General features: G+C 42.6%; 1 protein-coding gene across 4 annotated transcripts in view; it reads right to left on the minus strand.

The window, feature by feature from the left end:
• scube1 (signal peptide, CUB domain, EGF-like 1) overlaps nucleotides 1-21635 on the minus strand; it is a 111395-nt gene that overhangs the window by 19766 nt on the left and 69994 nt on the right. For 2 of the 4 annotated variants that reach the window (XM_034863784.1, XM_034863783.1), the window contains exons 7-8: nucleotides 18986-19075; nucleotides 11879-11995 (exon numbers count right to left, since the gene is read on the minus strand). In XM_034863784.1, coding sequence (XP_034719675.1) covers nucleotides 11879-11995; nucleotides 18986-19075 — 207 coding nt within the window. The remainder of the gene's footprint in view (nucleotides 1-11878; nucleotides 11996-18985; nucleotides 19076-21635) is intronic. The other 2 variants (XM_034863787.1, XM_034863786.1) reach the window with 1 other exon arrangement.

A 21635-nucleotide genomic window follows, 5' to 3' on the forward strand; every position in this document is an offset into this window, starting at 1 on the left:
GTAATGGAAAACCAAAAAAAGCGAGTAGACCCGAGGCGAGTCGAGTAGATACCACGCAGTGGAAAACCGCCATAAAACACACTTCACTCTGAAACCCTTTACCTTTAACTTAAAGTGTGGGGAGTTTGTGGTAGAGCGAGTGAGAGTGTCTCCCCTGTGTTTTCTCACCACGGTGGGAAATCTGTAGCAGAAAAAAGTTAACCCTCTCCTCGATTTCATGTTGTTTATGGAAAAGGAGAATAATAATGACTAGGGGGAACTGCAACGCTACCAAGACAAGACCAAGTGGACCAATCACAGTTGTTGTTTTATTAGTAGGGTCTGTATCTACACATACCTGCGTACATGCCTAAGTAGGCGTAAATTTAACGCAGGAGCATATATTGGCCTTTAGCATGCAAGTGTGTAGCTTGATCAGCTTGGGTCAAGAGAAGGTGGCAAGAGCACAGAGTGGTCCAGTCAACACACACACACACACACACACACACACTCTCTCTTAAACGGCTCTCAGTGGAGCGTGATAGGAGCCCTTATAAAACAGCTAGTAACTAAGCCACTGTGTTTTTCCGTCAGGGTAGACTCTGGCCTCGCCTTATCCTTTCACTCTGTATCCTCAGGGAGCTTCTGCTGAATGAACTCTTCTAAACTCATCTAAATATGGAGCCGAGGCAGGAATCCACAGCGAGCTGGCTGCGCGCCGCGGCAAAAATGTAGTAAACTGTATGTCCCGCTGTGCCCTGTCAGCAGCCTTTTAATGGGATTGTCCCTCCATCTGGCTTGGCTAAAACGGATTTCCCCGTGGTTGGCAGGAAAAAAAACAAGGCTCTGTTTTTTTTATTATTTTAAAGGAGAGCAGGACAGGTAAGGGCATTCAAGTACACTACAACGTCCCAAAATGTGATGTCATACCAGGAAAGGAGCATTTAGATTGATTAGCTTATAATTTCTCACTGCCAGTTACCTCCTCTTGACTTTTAAACCCCTTTGATTACTCTTTGTCCTTTCTCCTGCCTGATTCTCTTTTGTTAATCCTTGTCTAACCTGCAGCAACGTCTGCCAAAGGATTCAAATCAATCATGGCAATGTTCCTGTTCTTTTGGTTGACATTCTGACAGTAGCTGGTGGGGCTGATCTCTATCTGTGAGACAGCAGGAGCGATGGATGCCTTTCTCCCTTCAGGTTACACTGTACACTTGCCAACCCTGAGACTACAAAAGGAAAAAGACTTCTTTTCAAGACCAGAACAATTTGAGTTTATCTTTTCCTTCATCTTGTGAAGTGCAGTGAATCAGATAACAAACATATGGCACAGAAACCACAGAAAGAAACGCTTCAGGAGTTGAGGAAATATGGATTCTCAAATCAGGCATGTTGGTAAGTAAGACACGCACGCACACACACACACCAAAACATTCCCCCTCTGCCCACGTCGTCTCTGCTCTAATGCTTGTGAAAAAAAAGTGGATACCACCCCGGGTCTACCTAACACAGACAGACACAGTTTCATAATTATTCTGGCAGCCACAAACACTGGCTGAACCCACCGCATCTACCCACACTTAATGGCCACTCTGGAGATGGCTGAACCTCATAACAGGGTATGTAATTACTTTTAATGGAGCTTAAATAAGCTTTGAGCTTAAATAAATACATTAAGCCTCCGCACATCTTGAAATGATAAAACGTTTGGAGAGAAGAGAGAGAGGACAGATGAAGGCAAGGGGCATGGGGAAAGATTGGGCAGTTGTGAGAACTTCTGGTGTTTAACCTCCACCATCAGGGCTTCCGTCAAAAGTTTACCTCTGTTACCATCTCAGTTCTGTGTGTTTATATGCTGCTATTCGCCCTTTAGCACTAAGTGCATTTACATTTCTGTCTCTATCAGACACTTTTGTCCAAAGTGGCGTACGAATGAGGTGTCATCGAAGTTACAGTGGGCCGAGGAGAAGCCTTGCGAATGAGTGCCTCTATACTCAGTTCCGTGTTCCACCTGAAACATGTGCAGGTTGCAGGTGTAACTGATGTTGATGGGAATGTCATTAACTACAAGTCATACATACATTCTGATGATGGCACTAGAATGAGGTTTAGTTAATTTCACTTGATAAGTGAGGAAAAGTCACGGAAAGTAATAAGGATTTAACCTCTGAAATAAAAAAAAATTCATGGGAAACCATCCTATAGTTGAGATTTAAAAAAGAAAGGCATCCAGCAGAATTTGCTAAAAGATTAACATGGCTAAACATGTAGAAATCTTACAATGTCTTCATCTGTTTAAGAGCAGGAGGAGACATTGTTAATATGATCTGTGTTCATATGAATGGGCACCTTAATGTCATCTTGCACAAACATCTGGGGTGCCGTAAGCAATCTCGCCTGAGCTGTTTCTTAATGAGGACACTACTAAGTAACTTTTTATTTTTTAATTAACGCTTGCACTGCGCAGCACTGAGAAGCAAAAAACATAAAAAAATAAAGGTTGAATAACATAGAGAATTGTACAATCAATACATAGTGGTGTTGTTATGTCTCTTACTCTGATGTTTCCTCCGCAAAAGCCCAACTCTTTCCATCTGGCTGTCTACACACAAACACACATCTTTGTGGGAACCTGTCATTGACATAATTTATTCTCTAGCCCCTTACCCTAACCTTAGCCATAACAACTAAATGCCTAACCTTAACCCTTACCCTAACCAATAACCTGTTTCTAACCCTAATCCTAAAACCAAGTCTTAACCCTGAAACAGCCCTTTAAACCCGTGTTGTCGGGACCCCACAAGTATACTGGACTCCCGGTTTTTGGACCCCACAAATATACTGTAGTTAAAGAAGACCTCACACACACACACACACAGAGTCTCCTGTCAATCCATCGCTGACATTTATTTTCTCTAGACAATCAATATCTTGCACCGGCCTTCAATCAATAGTATCATCCTTTGCTACAAGCTCTCTGAATACCACACGGCTTTATCAGACCATTTCAAATCTCTTGTCGACAGACTGCTACTGCATGTGACACCCAGTTGTTTCTTTCTTTTTTTTAGGGTCTTTGTTTTTAACATTGCTAAGAATAGGAGCAATTTAATGACCAAAATAAAGAAATTAAAAGACTGGCAATGGCAATTTTCAATTGAACATAGCTCATTATTGTCGTGGGACTATAAATGGAAGAAATTTTTTTTAACTAGGAAATGATTTAAGAACATGTCATACTAAATTTAATAACATAAGATTGTATTGTTTTAACTGTGTTACCCTTATTTTAGTAACTAAAACACACACAAAAATTAAGCGTCTGACAATATTTATAGGTCCCAAAAAGGACCTCAAGGAGTGTTTGTAACAGTAAGTCTAACAAACTCAGCCAAAATTTTGTACAGATTTGAAAAGAATTTGCAGAAAATTGGTAAAGAAAATGCCTTTTTCTAAGCCAAGAATAATTCATTAATTATTAGTATAGTATGAGTATTTTAGGAATTATGCATGACACATTTTTTTAAATTAGCACTTTAGCAAAGATTTCACGTACCCCCTGCAGTACTCCAAAACTCCCCCTAGTAGTACACATACCCCCATTTGAGAAACACTTGGGCCATTGCAGAAGAAAAGGGAGCAATGAGATGACATAATAAAAAGAGAGGGAAATATGACTGTTACTGTTGTATGTATTAGTGTATTAGAGTAGATGCTTAAGTGACATTTCAGTCACATGCTTCACTTTCACTAACAAATTGAAAATGGGCAAAAGAACAGGTGGATGGAACTTATTTCCTCATGAGACATTAGTGTCTCACGGCTGTGAAGTTGTCAGACTGTCAAAGAAAATGTGATGTTTGTCAGTATTATTAAAATGCCGGATCAGTGGATTCGTTAATTGAAGCAGTCAGCTGTGGTTTTATGGCTCACCATTACAGTCTTAGAGCAGCTTCAAATTCAAACAGCTTGACTTTAAATGATTGGAAATTTCCAGTGAGGTTGTCTGTATATTCTGGCATGTTTTAACACAATAATTTTGAATCCAAAGTAATAGGCCTCATACGTAACAGAATTTTAATTGAATCCGCTGGTAGTTGAATGCTGAGCGTTAACATCCACCTGGGCCAAAGGAAACAAGCCTCCACCCCCTGCCTGGTGCTCTGTAAGCCCCGGGGCTGTGTTTGAGAAGTCCAGTGTTTGGAATAAGAAACCCGACTCCAAAGGAGAGCCTGATGCTGCTGCGAGGCTCAGCTGCCTGATTAAGCCCCCCCCACCCCGAGTGACCTGAATGATCAGCGCTGCAGCCTAAACCAACCACCAACAATAAGAGTGGAGGGATTGAACCCTAACTCCTCACCTCTGACCCCTGCATCTAGAGGCTGAGCGCAGGGCCAGGCCGTTATGTAAGAGGCTTGCTTACTTTGTTCCCAGGAGAAAGACAGAAAGAGAAAGAGATAGAAAACAAAACATGACTACAGATCTTTTTTGTCACTTAACGTTGTCTTCCTGTCGAGCTGCAACTTTGTGTTTTTCTGGGTTGAAATTTTAAACTTTTTCTCCACTTTTCTCCACATTTTTGTTAATTTTCTTCGTATTTTTGTCACTTTATGTTTTTTTAATTATCTTTTAGTAAAAAGTTGTAACTTTTTTTTGTCGCTTTTTCCAATGTTTAACATTTTTTTGGGGTCCATTTTTGATGTTTTTTTCTCATTTTTTGATGTTTTTTAATTATTTTTTAGTAGTAAATTGTAACTTTTTTTTGCAGTTTCTCGTGTTTTTTTGTCACTTTTCAGCATTTAAAAGAAAGAATGATTCTGTTGATTGTTTTCTTGCATATTGTAGTTTTTTTTGTTAATTATGTTTTATTAAAAAATTAATCAGATTTTTTAGGTCACTTTTTAAGCATTTAAAAAAGTAATGTTTTTGTTTAGTTTTTTTCCTGCCTTTTTTTTTTGTTGTTTTCAGCATTTGTCACTTTTTTATTTCTTTTTAATTAGGTTTGAGTAAAATATTGAAACTTTTTTTTGTCTCTTTTGTAATATTTTTGATGTTTTTTTGTCACTTTTTCAGATTTTTTGGGTCCCTTTTCAGCATTTAAAAAAATAATGTTTTTGTTTCCTGCGTTTTTGTAGTTTTTTTTGTTCTTTTGACATAGTTCTGATATACAAAGTTTTTGTAAACGGGTCAAATGTGACCCAAGGACAACAGGAGGGTTAAATCCCATTTAGACTTGCTTGTAGGAATGTGCTACACATATCTCCAGAGTATGAGCTGCATAAGTGGAGAGTTTCACCAAATATAGTTTTACCAAATATTTGCAATAAAAAGCAATTAAATGGAATACATTTGCAGAAACCCAAAACTCTATAAATATTTGCAAACCAAGTACAGGGGATTTAGTTTTCTTGGAGTGCGCTGGTTTTCTTCGCAGGGTAGGACAGACATCAGGCCGGGAGGTTGCGTGTATTTATTCAGGTATTAAACCACCTCAGTGCAAGATTCTGTTCAATAACAAACAGTCCACAGGGGCATGAGGGCCAAGGGAAACTCTCAGTTGTACACAACAATAAAACAGCCAGAGATCTGTACCCGGGTGAACCGGAGAGGGCACTGCCGGCCCTGGGACGCCACTGATCTTTCAACAGGGACAGCTAGGTTACTATACAAGTACAGTTGTAAATATCACAGCGGAGTTACTTCATGGAACAGCTGCAGTGAAGAGATGAAATCATGTACAACAATGAGTAATTTGAACATATTAAATAGATACGAAAAGGTTTTGAAGTGATAGTATTGGATAATGACTGTGTGGTTCCTTAGCATCTACCTACTAAGTCTAGTATGGATGTATGGATGTATGCATATCTATTTTTAATTATATTAATGTTTTGCATGTTCAAATAAAAGCACTACTAAGAGAAATTGTTACACATACACATTTTAACACCATCTTAGGCAGTGTCTTCATTTAGGATCCTGAAGGGGAAAGCTCCTCCTGAGCTCCTTAGTGCTGGCCTGGTGGATCCACTACCATGGCTGTAGTACTTGAATCTGGACTCTAGATGTTTTTCTATTGTCTCGGACTTGTCTTGGACTCAGAACTCTTTGGACTATTGTCTCGAGTAGTCTGGTACTCGACAAAGCTGAACTTGACTACAGCCCCATCCACTGCCTTCTACCCAACCTCATTTGGGGATTTGACTGGTGCTCTTTTCATGACATCATCTCCAAGTGGAGAATTTACTTTTTGGAGAATATCCAGGAAAACGATTAAAACTAAAAAAACGTATAAATGCTTATGATGTCTCTAATAGCTTCCTGGTAAATGAATGAAATCATGTCTCTGTCTTAGTTTGATCTGATTGTGTGTTTATTTGCTTTCAGGTCTTTTCAGGTAGAGGAGGAATGCAGGCCAGTGGGGACCTGTCTCAGGTGCCAGTACACACTGTGTACTGTACAGCAGTACTCCGACCACACGCTATCCACAGAAACACACACACACACACACTCCAACGAGCGTGTGGAAGTGCACTAAATACAGCCCAACATACAACCTACATGCGTGCTAATTGACCTACAGAAACTAACTCCCACATGGATGGAAACACACACACACACACACATACACACACACACACTAACTCATCCTTCCTCCAGTGTTCACCTTCTAATCAAGCATCTGGAAAGTGTTTGGAAAGACTTCTGCCTTTCTGTCTTTCCCGTTCTCTCTCTCCTTCACCCAGTTGTCGGCACCGAGCCTCGTGATGAAACGCCTCCTCAAGTTGGCGTGTCTGTCATCATGAGAGGCTGAACCGACTCGTCTGTCAGCGCAGATGAAAGGGTGTTTATCGGACTGGCGGGTTTTTAAACATGCCCTACATAGTTTATATTGAAATGATTATGATAGACAGGCACGACAGGGCACATCCCCTTGGCTTTAAAGCAGGGTAGGAGCAGACAGGGAGAGAGAGAGAGAGAGAGAAAGAGAGAGAGAGAGTGCTGTCTGTCTCTATCAAGCAATTTAGTGGCACATTAGATGGACCACCTTGCAGCGGGGCATTTATACTGCCGCTAACTACTATGTTCAGTAATTGCCAGCAATTATTCTCCAGTCTTCGTATTACAATACGCTGCTAACACGACTGTAATTATGTGTGCCACCGGACACACACACACACACACACACACACACACACACACACACACACACACACACACACACACACACACGCGCACACACACACCTTTGTGTGCTGTTGCCAAGGTTACCGGAAGGCCCTGTCTCACAGGGCAGGACAAGGTGAAAAAATATGCACTGTCACCTTACAGGGACATGGGTCTGAGTTTGAATCCATTGGTCCAGAGACCGTATATAGTAGATTTCCCTGAGCAATGGGAGCACTGGTTGTGGAGTGATAACCATTGCAAGACATAATTCCATTTGCCTCCATATCTCCGTTGTTGGGATAGATACCGTTAGAGGCAGGGAAGAAAATGGTGAAAATGGTAATTTGGGTGTAATGACCCCTTTGAAGTAAATGGGAGACACTTCCTGTCAAGCCTTTCAGTCTTGAAGTTGTGGTTGCCACTTGTTCTCCAGCTCCACCCAGGATCCAACAGATCCGGATGTTTGATCACTGGTATACTTAAGTAATCTTTAGTCGTGCAGTAAACCCACACTCCTGATTTTGAAAGCTCCCCTGGGGGTTGTCACACTACGGCCACGTTTTTCTAAAGTCCTGCACATTGCGGTCTAGGTCTAGCCAAACAGCAGCGGTAGTGTTAAAGGGTGTCCAACACTGTGTGAATGCATCCAGTGTTTTGTGTGAGTGTGTGCCCAGCTGATAGATACTGACCAATGTGCGCTGCCTTCTTTGTGTCTCTCAGCTCCCGTGAGCCCTGATCCCCACTCTGGGATTTATTATTTTTTAACCCGGGGGCTGATCCACAGCCAAATTATGTGGGTGGGGCACAGCTGGACTGCTCTCCTATCCATCTTCCCCACTCAACTCACGGCCGAACCAAAGAGGGGAAGCTTTCATTTTTCTGTCAGGAACACAAATCAACAGGGGAGACAGAGTGGAAATGTTCGCATAAGCCGCTGGGCTTGAACTTGACATCAGAGCGGTGGTCGAGATGTTCTCCCAGGATGCAAATGCAGTGGTACATGGCTGTCAGCAGACAATGCTGCAAGAAGGGTAGCTAGAGCCAAATAGTTGGCTCTAGATTCTTGAACCTGGCTTTAGATTTTCAAAATGTATGAAAAACATCAGCATCAACAATTTCAGCAAGTGCCCTGAAACAGTATAGTAATTGGTCTGCATTTACACAGCGCCTTTGTACCTTATGAAACAAAGCCCTTTACAATTGGTCTTTCATTCCCCCATTCTCACACACATTCATACACCGATATTGGCAAAGCTAGCCATGCAAGACGTGGGCAAGCCATTGGGAGAAACTTGGGGTTCAGGACTTCCAAATGCAGATAGGAAGCAGCAGCAAAACTAGCTACAATGTAAGTTAATAGGGCCATTATGCAGCTTGTATTTACCTTTACTAAAGGGCTCATTTTGAAGTTTCTGACAACATTATGGAAAGGATTTCCAAGGAGGTCCACTTTTCCAACCATCACAACTCTAGTTTTGGTTGTGATAAAAACATAGTTTACCGATTTACACGTGAGAACGTTGGCTTCATACACTCTAAAAGTATTTCTTTTTTAAATTGAGTCTGATGGGTGTAGCAATAGTGACATCCGAGCTGCTTCTGGTTAAATAGGAAGCTATTCAAGAGGTTTTAAAAAGGTCTGTCAATGTAGGTATCCTTTCTATAATGTTGTTATACACTCTTAGTGGACCAAACTGACAATGCACATTTGCCCCATAGGGTTGAAGCCTGGTCTGTGGCTGCCGGTTACAGCTTAGGCATAATACTGGAACAATTTCAAAGATCATTGTTCCCATCATTCACTTACACGCAAAAACATATGAAAAGAGGGTCGAAAACAACAAAATTACCCCTGACCCTGGGGATACAGCTTTTTACTTCTGATTTCTAACCGAGAGTCAATGTTGGTTGAATTTCTTTGAAAGTGAATTGTGGTCATGGTTAAAAGAAACCAATGCTGGATGTTGGTCAACCTTCTCACATGGACGATGTAGCTCTATAAGAATGTCACCTCACTCTCCAACCACTGGAGGGCTTTGTCACCTGAACGTAAACAGACTTTATTCCATAACTTTAACCAAGTGTTTTTCATTGTAACCATGACACTCATCCAACCTTAACTAAAAACCTATTGTAACCAAACCATGAAACCTTGACCAAAGATTTCTCATAACATTAAACAGATTTTATTTTATATCAGGGATTTGTAAAATGACAAGAATGTGTCCTTCTAAAGAGCACTTACAAACTCTTATTTTGTAACGTAAAAAATTACTGGACAAAAGCCAATTACACACAATGTTTTTTTTTCTGGTGTATTAATATGTTAATCTAAAGCAAACATGCAGCACAGCCAGAGCTCTCAAACACATTCAGTATTATGTTGCCTTCTTGCATTGATTGCTTCAAATTTGGAACGGACTGATATGTCCTGTCCTCTATTTGAGTACATTTGGCGCTGAGAGTTAGAGAGAGAGAGAGAGAGAGACAGTGGCCAGCGTGGGCCTCACTGTTCAAACATCTCAAAGTTTACCGACGCTTGTCTGCCTGCCAGCCCTGAGACAGCTCCGGCTCCAGGATTTCACACACCTACATGCCACATTCTCAAACTGACTGACACTCAAACACACACACTGCATAACACACACGCGTACAATTTTTACAATTTAAAAGAGCACGCTTCATCACGTGCTGAATCTGACATGCAAAAAAGTTGTGCTGCTGTAATTATCTCCTTAGTCTTGCACTGCCAGACTCTCCTTCACAGCACTGAGAAGAAGGGTCTGGCTAGACCACATAGCCTTCCTGGATAGGGGAAAAAACGTGCTCTGGTTTGTTAGCATTTCTTTAAACCACTCACAATCATTGTCTTGAAACCACTGATGTGTAACCATGATATCAAAGTCATGTAAGTCTCTCTTAAAACAATGTCCAGATGTCCAGATGAACACTGAAATCCATTTAGCTTGCTGTAATCATCGCCCTGTTAATGTTACCATGAAGACATCAGATGCACATCCAACAAAAGGGATAGGGGACAAATCAACAGTGTAAAGTTTCTCTGAAGTTAGTCTGGATCAACGGAAGCATATTTCTAGAATAATTGCCAGACATCTGGCACAAAATGTCCCTCACCTTCCACTCTCTGTCTCTAACGTTCTAAAACAAACTACGAGCTAGAAATCTACAACGGCATGTTTTGAAGAAAATACAAAAGCGCAATGAGATAACTGTTGTTGTGATTTGGCGCTATATAAATAAAATTTAATTGAAAACAGCAATTTTTACTGTATTTTGTGAATAGCTTCAGTTAATATTGTTCAAGTGGGTAATATCCTTTTGTTTGAATATACAATTTGCCTGTTGAACATCTGAACAGTGTTTCCTTGCTGAGAAAATAAGACCAAATATTGTACTAACATTGTTCAGTTTTCAACCTTGCATGTCTGCAGGGAAAAAGGATTGTTGACTTTCTCCATTTCTCACAGTGGAATCAAGTTCCAATACAGATCTTGTCATAAACAGTGGAACAATAACAGCGACCATAAGCTGTTTTGTTGTACGTACTGTATGGGCATGTCAGTATAGTTTTAGAACAAACTTGAAAAATGTGAACGTATCCTTTAAAATGTACCATGTACCCTTGAATATATTACCAAACTCCACTCACTGCTGCTTTGTCCAGCCCTGAGGAGAAGACCAGTGTTTGAACCCACAGGTCAGCCCATCAAGACTGTTTGTTTAGAGGAAAGCCAAAGCCCTACAATAATATGTTTGGGACGCTCAGGCCCACTCTGCGGCAGCCTTCTCCTCGCACCACTGTCATTGACGTCACCAGCCAGCTGGCGGAGTGGCTCAGAGGCTTAATCAACAAGCGGTGGCAATGACCGCAACCAGAGCTCCAGAGTTGGAAGTGAAGCGGATGGCGGGGGTCGTGTTTTGGCTCTGGATCACTCAGATACCAGTCATAGTGGACCAGCATGTACAGAGGGGTCAGTGACCGGCAGCTGTGCACCATTGCCCACACACAGCAGGCTTGCTGGCATCACACACATGTAAAGTCCCCACACTTTCATGTATGTGTAGTCTCGCTTTGCCCAACCTCTGTCCACAATGCTGTGGATGAGGGAGGCTCTGGTTTACTGTCTTTAAACCAATCACAATTGTCTTGGGCGGAACATGTTTTGGTGGAATATGTGTACGTTCAAAAGTGTTTTAGTGGTGCAACAGAAAACTGATTGGACAGACAGTCTAGCTAACTGTCTGGAGCCTGCAGGGATCTGAGGACCAGGTAACCATAGTCCTCAGACATAGAAAGTGTCTTTGCTAGTTAAAGACTGACACAGTTGTCAATTTCCCGTCAAGCACCCACGTCCTTTAAATAGCACCTGCGGGAGGTGCATTCAGGTGCATTCTGGAAGTATTGCTATCTTGAGGCAGCGGTAAGTGGTGTGATCTGCTCGCACGTGTTTTTTCTCCTGAAAATCTTGCTCAGCAAATACGCCATCATAAAAGCAATGGGAATGGGAGAGGACATTCTGATTGGTTGATTGCATGTTACGCCCAAAACACACCTTTGATTAATGAAACGAAGTACAACTCTTTTGAACCAAAAGCCTAGCGCACTGACACTTTTTTCAAACGGTAAACTAGAAAAAGAGGATTTTGACGCGCCCTAAATGTACTTGAGCACTTAGATTGTAAAAGTAGGGCCAACGTTTTTACTGACCTTTGCAGGTTTTGCCATCAGGCTGCAGAGTGAATCCCACGGGGCAGCTGCAGCGCACCCCTGTGGCCGTGTCTTTACACGTCCTGTCGCAGCCGCCGTTGTTGACGGCACAGGTCTCTGAGGATGGCGGGACAGAGATGGAGAAAGAGAAGAAGGGGGTGTTAACGTGTGTCCCCTGCTTCTGAAACATGAAACAAGAGATGTGATGTGGGTTGAGACAAAGCTTCATGCAGTTTTCCAAATACACAAACACATTAGGAGATAATGTATCCTCGTGTTTTCTCATGTAGCTTTGTCAACACACAACAGATGAAGAAATTACGCAATTTCAATCAAAACACAAGAGTTTTCATGAGGAGAGACATCTTTATACAGAGAAAAATACAGTGGGCACTCACAGAAGCCAAAATCAAGATGTGTATCATTGGAAGCTGTGTATCATTACAACAAGACAAAAACACATGTTCTGACAAAGGAGGTTGAAGAAATCTTTGGCCCAAAGGATGGTGCTGTTTCCAACAGGACAAGAAATCATCTAACACAAATAAAAAAGGTAGGGTTAATGTGGGTAGAGAGCAAAATAAAGTTAGTGCTGTAAGTCTACAACGCACTCAGAAGAACTGGCTATGACAAATTAAAAATGTACGTGGCACAGATAAAGAAAGGTTTGCTGGGACTTGTGAATATTGCCTGAGCTGATCCCAAAACAAACAGCCGCTCATGGTAACTCTAGCTCACCTGCCCAGCCGCTGTTGCTTTAGCAAAGCTCAGCACACACTTTCCCAATGGGCCTCGAGAAGTGCTGAGAAGGCTGAAATCTGACATTGAGTGTTTGATGAAAGGGATTTAATAAAACTACACCTAATAAGGCAGTTTCAGTTAGTGACTGCTGGACCTTTGGTGGGTTTAACTTTGACTAACCCAGTAACTCAGAGAAACTCCTTTATAGTGCTATTGTGCATGTCTGTAGTTCTCAGGAGTATAACCCCCCATTTTGACAGCCTAATGGTTAAATGTAAAAACTGGCATCATCACAGAAATGTTCCTTAGTTCCTTCAAAGTTGAAATTTGAAATTCAAAAGCTTTTCCTGGACAACAGCAACATGTAAATTGAGGATGTTCCCTCCATTTTGGCAGCGTTTCCCTTTTAATTAAAAAGCCAGCAGATTGTGTGCCTGAGAAGTAAAGAGGGAAATAGGAAAAGCCTTTTCAGGCTGCCAAACACATCCACGTCTAAAGGTCAGTGCATTAGCATAAATGGCCTTTCAGAATGCCAGAGTCAAAAACACATCTGAGCCAAGATGGCTGAGGCTTTCTGTCAAGAAACAGCGAGGTATTTGTAGATTTGTTTGTGTTTCTTCATGCAGCCCCAAACAACATCAATCTCACAGCTTCTTCTCTTAATCTCCGCTTCCTAGCCGGCATTTGCTCCTCGTTGTGTTTATCCAAAGCTCTGTGTTCATCATTTGCAATCCTTTTCAAGTCTAGTTCTCTCTGGGCAAGTTCTGATGCCAGATATTTCAAACTCTGAGAAGTTATTTAAGAATGAGGCAGGTGGTTTCGTAGAAGTTGTGGAAAAACAGCAAAGAGCAGGGAAAGGTTGGGAGTAGAGACACTACATCATCCAGGCAGCCTGACTGATGGGCCCTGTAGGGTACGACAGCAGACCCTGTCCCCTCTCCTCTCTCCCCTCCCCAGCTCGGAACTCTGTCAAGTGTGTGTGAGAATGTGTTTTGTTAAGTTAACTAATAACTTAATGGGTAGGTATACTTGCCTGCACAGGTGTACACAGTCAGTAAGACTTTTTGTGTGAGTGTAAATGTGCATGTGAATAGACTTGATGTGTGTGGAGGTGGTGTTTTGGGTCAGAATGATTTATTCAGAGTACAGTGGCCCTATCATTAGACAAGGGTGAGTCCTGCTCAGAGCCCCTCACTCTCCAGGCCACGCCCAGTCCAGCCCCAGGGCCAGACTGAGCATGAGAACACAGATCCACCGTCGGGCCTGATTGATGTGTCGGACAAGCCCCCTCATAACCTCCTCAGCCCTCTCTCCAAGCCTCAACACCCTCCATCTAACCCTGCATATTTCTATCTTATCCTGTGAGCGTGTGTGTGTGTGTGGGTGTGTGTATTTCTGCATGTAAGTTCTCTCTCACAAGGACTGGAATCACCAATGATGGACTCTGATCACATTGATCACATTGTTTTGCCCTTTTTCCTGATCATTTTTTTCCTTAAAATTACATTTAATTTTAAAGGACAAAATCAACTCTTAACCAATTTCTCCCAAATTTGATGTCAGCACACTTGCAAAAGTTGTGTAATTCCAGCTGACACTGTTCACTATGGGATGGGTAAAACAGCAAAAATGAGCTGCTCTTTATGTGCCAGTAAACAAAGCAAATAAATCTTTTTAGGTCCCCTTTTCTTCCACATTAACTTTGATATGTCATTGGATTTTTGCTACAAACGCGGTTTAGAATCAATTTTGGCAAAATACCAGCATCTCGCATACAACCTATCATCTTTGCACTTTTTTTTTTTTCTCTCCGTAGGCTGATTCCGCTACATTTGGACATAACCAGGCTATCTGTTTCCATTCTTGATGCTAACCCAGGTGCCTCCTGGCTGGAATTCATATTAACAGAACAGACGTGAGAGTGTATTTTCAAAGAAAGGTTGAGCTATTAAAGTATTTATAAAAATGCCCTCTGTCCAATCTAGGCAGAATTGTATTCACTTACACCTACTTTTGGTTGAACATATAACTATTAAAGAGGTCACGAAGTAAAATACCTGCAACTTTGTGGTTTATTTATGTATTCAAATCGGTGAGGAACCTGAACATTGTGTATTTTTATAATTTCTTGAATGATTCTTTTTCATTTTGTTTAGATGACAAATGCCAGTCATTGGGTGCTTGGATAAAACTGTAGATGAAGTCAATAACAAAGGAGGTAATTGGCAACATTTAAGGAGAGGGGAGGCTGGCAAAATGAAAGCAACTGATCTTCTCCTGCAAACTGAATAAGGGCGGCAACTTGGTCTGTGGAGATTACAATATTTCAGCAAGGAGCAGAGGAATGAGAGGGAAGACAGTATACACATGCCCGTCACACTACTAGCATGGAAACGCTGACCGCTCTTTCCGTGGGAGGACACATGTTCTATTGATTAAAGCTGGAGAGCACGAGAGAAAACCATGTGCACTCTGTGTACTACAGCGTCACGCAAAGTAACTTCCAGCAACTGCTGGAAAAAGGTGAGAGGGGCATGATCACCTGTCAGCGCTCAACAAGATCCCCTTTAGCCCCTTGATGGGCACCTAAATCAGCCGTCAGTCAGCACAGCTCTGGGCTGTGATCACGCTATTTGGATACACCTACCGTGCACACACACATACACACACCTCAGCTGAGCTCCGTCTGTGGTGATGGTTTATTTGGAATCCAGGGCCACTGCAGCACTACTGAGTCTCTCTTTTGACACTTTGTTCATGTGTCTAGCACCTGGCTCCTGATTTTCCTTCAATTTCAACATGTTTGAGAATGACTTTTCATCAAGTCGGCCGCGCCCCTCTGCCCTCTTTTTCTCTTCCGTCTGGCTCCCTCGCTTTCTCCAGCCTGTCCTCCATTCCATTTGTCTTGGTCCAGAGACAGTACCAGAAGGCAGAAAAACTGATAGCTGTGTCAAATCTAACATGCTGCTGCTCAAGCCTTAGCAACCACGCTCGTGCACATGTGTTGGTTCACACACATTGGCACGATGGAGGCATGTACAGACTCAAACACGTTTGAATGTTTTAGGTGGCTATGGCGTTTGTTATTGACGCATAAAGTCTAGGTTGGTTAGGAAGTACGGACTGTGGTTGCGGTTTACAATATGTACGTTTCAGTGACAAGAACAGGACATGAACCACGGTCTCCTAGGTGAAAGTACTGTGTTGTTTGATCCATCCACCACGCCAAACAACCTTCTTTCGCGGATTTTCTTTTCATACTACTCGCTACCATTGTCACTCTTAAAGCAAAGCTCTCGCCAAAATGCAATCTAGTTTTTTTTTTGTGAATGTACCAGCGCCCCTTTTAAGATTGACCGTATTGTCGTTTTGGGTCAACTGGCCTTTCAAATGGGAGTGTTACACAGGAACTTGAGCATTGAGAACATTGTTTGTATACACAGAGATTACTAAAAAGAGAGTTTTTGAATGACTCACTTTAGCGGTTGTTTTTTCCGGTCATGGCCATCTCGCCAGTCAAAAAGAGTCTGTGTACACAAGGTTCTCAATGCTGGAGTTCATGTGTAGAGCCCCTGGTGATACTTGGAGCAAAGTTTCAGTGTTTATAGTGTTTCAAAAATAGTGATTTTGATGCTTTCATAGATGTTTCCCTAGCACTCCCATTCAAAGGGCCATCTTAAAAGTGGCGCTTCCTTCCAAATTATGCTTTTAAAACAAAAGGGAGTGAGAGTGAGAACGGGGTGAGTTTGCCCGAGGGCTCTGCGATGGACCCGGGGATCAAACCAGTGATGGGTTATGTTGCTCACATGAAATGCTGTTGGATTTACCCAAGCTGCATATACGTTTCACATTCATCACCAGTCCAACTTGCTATCCAGGGTGTTGTCAAGCCAGCTTCAACAGAGTTTTGGCTGACATGTGGAAATGAGCTTTGAATTTGATGCTGACTTCATTCTGTTGTTTCTACCCATGCACATTTTGGAGGTAAACTGAGTGTGCAATGCAGCTGGACATGCTGGACTTTGGATGATGGGCTTCTGGATGACATAGCGTCCTCAAGTGTTTCAGTCTAGAATGTCCTAAACCCAGAGGTGCTGCTGAGACTGATCTAACTGTGGAGGGGTTGATTTGAAAGTGAAGCCTCGTTAGGAGCTATTTCCCATGTTGTCCCAGTTAGGCGTTTAATATAGCAGCCCTGGAGCGCTACAGGTTACAAATAGAGCGCCATCAGATCAGGCAACATGCTGTTCACACAGGAGGTGAGGTGGCTTTAGTGAGGAGTGAGGAGAAATCAAATATTCAGTTAAGAGGTAATTGAGGAAGGAAAAAGAAGAACAGATGACTGGAACAGAGAAGAGGAAAATCAAATACTCCACTCTTCCTCCACGTCACTGTATCCAGAACCTGCAGAAATGAAACGTTTATAGAAGATGGTTTAATAGACTACAGACTGTCCAGCACATTGGTTTGGAGCATCAGACACCGGGAGGGCTTCCAATGTATCTCTGTGTTAGAAAATTGAAAGATGGTCAAAGTCAAAACAGTAAAGGACGAAAGTAGCGCTTGGGGAAAAAAACACCCATTTGATTTTGGGTAAGTCTGATTGCTCAAGTCATAGGAAGAAACATTCATTCATTTATTGATAGATGGATTGAAGATATGAAAGCAAGAAGTTGAGGGTGAAATGTCTCAGAAACCTGCAACGGTACATTAGGGCCATTGTAGGTCAAGGGAGGCGGGAGATATTCCAAGAAAAAGACTTGACAAAATTAAAATTTAAAAAGTTGGATGGGTTCTAACATTAAAGTGGTAAATTTACAAACAACAAAATCACAAATTTATAGGGGAAAAAATTGAAGATTCTCCAAAATTGGAAAGTCATAAATTAGAAAGAAAAAAGTAACTCGGAATACAATTGGCTTTTTATTCAACTTTTTACTTTGCAAAGTTGGATCAACCTGATCACAACACAGACGCCGTTGCTTGCCGTGAGTTATGCCTAATCAAATTATATTTGGCTATCTAGTGTTGGCAACTGAGACTCCACACCTAGAGGATGGATTTATTTGATGTTCTGTATCGTGTCTCTGGTACCACAATCCCATTTGAATTGCCTAGATATAACCAGCAATATCCGTGCATCTGCCCATTGCATTCTTCTGAAAAGGCAATGTCTCTTTAAAGTCCCAAAGCTTATGACAATGTGATTATTTCCTTATTGTTTAATCCGATTGCAAAGTGTAATTTGACCATTCAATGCAGACATTAAACACAGCACGTTGTGGCATCTGTGTTGTAATGAGGTTGATCCAAACTTGCAAGGTAAAGTGATGTACTTCCTTTTAATCTCAGAGCATTTTCAAGTTTATTTCTCGAAAGTGTACAAATGTATCTTGTTTTTTTCTTGGGAAATCACCACTTTCCCGGGCTCTATAATTATTATTATGGCCCCAATTTGCCTCCGTGGAAACCAAATCATGGCTCGTTTTTTTTAAAGCAGAAGTCTTTAAAATCGTAATTTACATCATTAGCCATCCTTTGGTATTTATAGCAGAAACTGAACACCCAAAGACCAATCTAAAAACAGATTGTATCATGTTTGACCAGCTCTCCTTAAAATGTAATCCAAGGATGCCCAGGGATATTTTTAGAGCATTGAATGTGCCCACCAGAGAAAAAACTACATTTGACTATTTTTGTCCCACGATTTACTTGCAATCACCCCACCTAAAGAACAGATAGATAATAGCCATTTTAAAAGACATATCTGATTATATAAGTCTCATAGAATAAAAGTTTTAGGAGCAACAGCCCATTTGATCACAGGCTTGTCCAGTCTCCACACAAAGCCTGACAAATTATTCACTAAGGAGAAAGTACTGGGATGTCTAAAGATATCATGGGAACTGTTTTTTTTCTCACCTTTACTTCTGAGGAATATGTTTTTTAGGAAGATTTTGTATATTGTAAGTCTCTTTTTTGCTTTGGTAGTAATATATCCAATCTTGCAACATGGGCAATCAAAAATGAGGGGGAATTGGACGCAAACCATTTGGAGTAAGGTGCAACTGGGAAAGTAAATGTTATTCGTTGAGAAAACCTTGGAGTCATCCTGAGATTTGGTAGGTAGAGTTGTTAGGAGCGGTTTAAAGGGAAAACACCCACCTCTTTCACTCCGTGTTCACCATGTTAGATACAACAAAACTGACTGTGGAAGACACAGTGGGCATCAAAGGTTTACAAAAATAAAAAAAGAAACAAAATAAAGACAGAGAGAGGAGGACGAGGAGGAACGGAGAAGAGTGGAGTTGGGGATACAAGCACAAGCGCCATGGCAACACATAGAAAGAGGAAGAAAAGAGTTACCCATAAGTAGCCGCCGTTTCACCCGCTTGTCCACATCAGCTACTGACGTGGCATTGAACTCAGAGCTCTCAATTGCAGCCTCATCTTTCTCTAAAACACAAGTGACAAGGGGACAAACAGTGAGCAGCAGGTTAATGAGAAGCCCAAATGACCAGACCTTCAGCCCCTCTTGGCGTTTGAGCAAAAAACCAAAGCCAAGAAGCAAGAAGCGATGAAGAAGCGCCATAATCCCTGTTAGAGTGTTAATCCCCAAACAAATGATAAATCCCTCAGAGCAAACAAAAGAACAAAACAAAATAAATGAAATGACCAGTATCAGTGTGTAGCTTACAAATGAAGCGGTAAGAAGGTAGGTAGGTAAGTAGGTAGGTAGGTAGGGAGAGAGGGAGGGAGGGGAGGGAGGGAGGGATGTTCAGGGCGTACATATGAAAAAAGCTGATTAGAGGTGAGAGGTTTTGGGGATGGAATGGGGTTGGGGGGAACGTTAAGACTGATTTTAATTATTGTGTTGACGTTGACATTGTTGCAGATGGAGTCTTCCATATCAAACAGCCACACTTTTTCAGCAATAATTCCCTTGCGTTAGGATGGAGGAGGAAGAAGAGAAAGAGAGGGAGGGGAGGACACGTGTCCAACATTTCCAAGAGAAGCTGCCTTGGACTAGGGCACAGATGCAGAAGCAGAGAAAAAGGGGGTGACGGTGACAACAGGAAAGAGGAGAAGGGTGGTGCAAGGGAGGCGGACGAGAGGTCAAAGTGACAAGATGTGTTCGAAGGACCGAGCAATGACAAGATGATGGGGAGGGAACGATGGACAGAGTAGGGAAAAGACAGCAAGGGAGAGAAGGATGAGGAAAGACAGAATCAGTCCCATCATGGCCCACGCTGCGAGCGGGGTATGAGGGAAAGAAGGGTGCACACACTGAGAAATGGGGTATAGTGAGGGCATGCAGAGGAATATAAAAAAGCAGGAGGAGGTAGTCTGGGGGCAGCGCTGGTTGCCTGTTTGTCTATGGAATACATCACACCTGGCTTTAACAGTCAACGCTGGAAAACCACATTCCCAAAGCTGGGCAGCGGAGCTGGGTGGGGTAGGTGGGTGAGGAGAGGGAGGAAGGTGGCCATGGCAATGGTTGTAGAAGTGGGTACAATCGCCGTTTAGATGGCATGCATGTTGCGCGGTGTTCGGGAGGGAGGCGGCCTTTCATTGGGCCTGACTCATCAGGGCCTGAATGAGCATCTCTCTGGGAATGGACGCCACTTGCCGCAATTGGGCTGGGCTTTGAAGTATACACACAGTCCTGTGGGTGGTGTTGGGGGGATAATTAATGTCCCTTCCATTCCCCGTCCCTGGCCCACTAGTGTTTTCTCTCTCTCCTCTGAGGCGCTTGATGGACAAAGTGGAGGACTCACTGGAGTACACTCAGCGATGAATGGAGGCTTTCTGGTGCTCAGCTAACGGGTGAAATGTGGCTGTGTGAATGTGTGTGTGTGCAATTGTTGAATCAAGAGCTTGTGCATACCAGTCTGCGTGCTTTGGGGTGTCTGCTTTCTTAAGTGTGTGAAAAAATCTGTCAGAGAGGGAGATAAAATGTGTGCATGTGTGTTGGAAAAGAGAAGTCCCTGCCACTCGCTCCTAAAGAGTCTATGGGACTAGCAGTGGTCGGAGGCCCACAGAGAGGAGAGTGTTTTAGAGAGCCAGACCTGAACCGGACGGGTGGGGGGGAGGGGGTGTGGTGTGGAGGGAGTTAAACCACTCTACACTACTACAGCAAGGAGGAGAATGAGATACCAATGCACTGGAAGAAACAGAAGGACAAGGGCCACTAAAAACAACAAGAACAATAAAAAATGTACTTCAATTTAAAAAAATAAAAAAATAAAAGTGAAAACCCGAAAAAATAAGAAACGGAAACCATACAAATGCAGTGCAGGCTCTACCATGCAGCAGGCAGGCAGATAAACAGACAGACAGAATGATTAGTGAAAGAGTCAGTGGCAGACAGTTGGACATTGTGGCACATGTGAGTGGACATATGCAGTAGAAAGAAGGGTGAGCGGTGCAGGTCCCTGCCTCTCTATTAAAGGTGAGAAAAGGGGCTGATGGATGGGGGTGAGAGATGGAGGTCGTTATATTGGCAGGTTTGTGGTTTTTGACGAGTCGCTTGCCTTTTTCGTTCGGGACTTGAGAGGAGGCGGAGGATGAGGAGGTAGAGAAAGAGGTGGAGGATGTTAGGTTTGCTTTCGAGTGAGTTTTAACTAAGATCAGGCTGCAATTGAGATGTCCGTTTCTAACCACAGAGTCTAAAACGTGGCCCCTGACCCCTCCCCCTCCACCCACCCACACCCAGAGTCACTCTTTCCTCTTGTGCACTGAGGACCAATCCTTTAAATCCACCTGATGTGGGTTAAACATGGATGCTCGGACAAGACAGGCAACCAGGTACTATCGCCAGAAAGCAGCTGGAGGAGGAGGAGGAGGGAGGAGAAAGGAGGAGCAGAGGGACAGCGCTACATAGAAAGGGTCAAAGGGATGGGGGGGGGGGGGGGGGGGGGGTTAAAGGTAGGTCCATAGAGCGTTTGGGATACCCAGACCAGAGACACAGAGGTTCTTTCTCTTGTCAAAGTATGAAGAGAGACAGACAGAGAGA

The sequence above is a fragment of the Etheostoma cragini genome, chromosome 23 (genome assembly GCF_013103735.1).
Source record: "Etheostoma cragini isolate CJK2018 chromosome 23, CSU_Ecrag_1.0, whole genome shotgun sequence".
Taxonomy (NCBI): Eukaryota; Metazoa; Chordata; class Actinopteri; order Perciformes; family Percidae; genus Etheostoma; species Etheostoma cragini.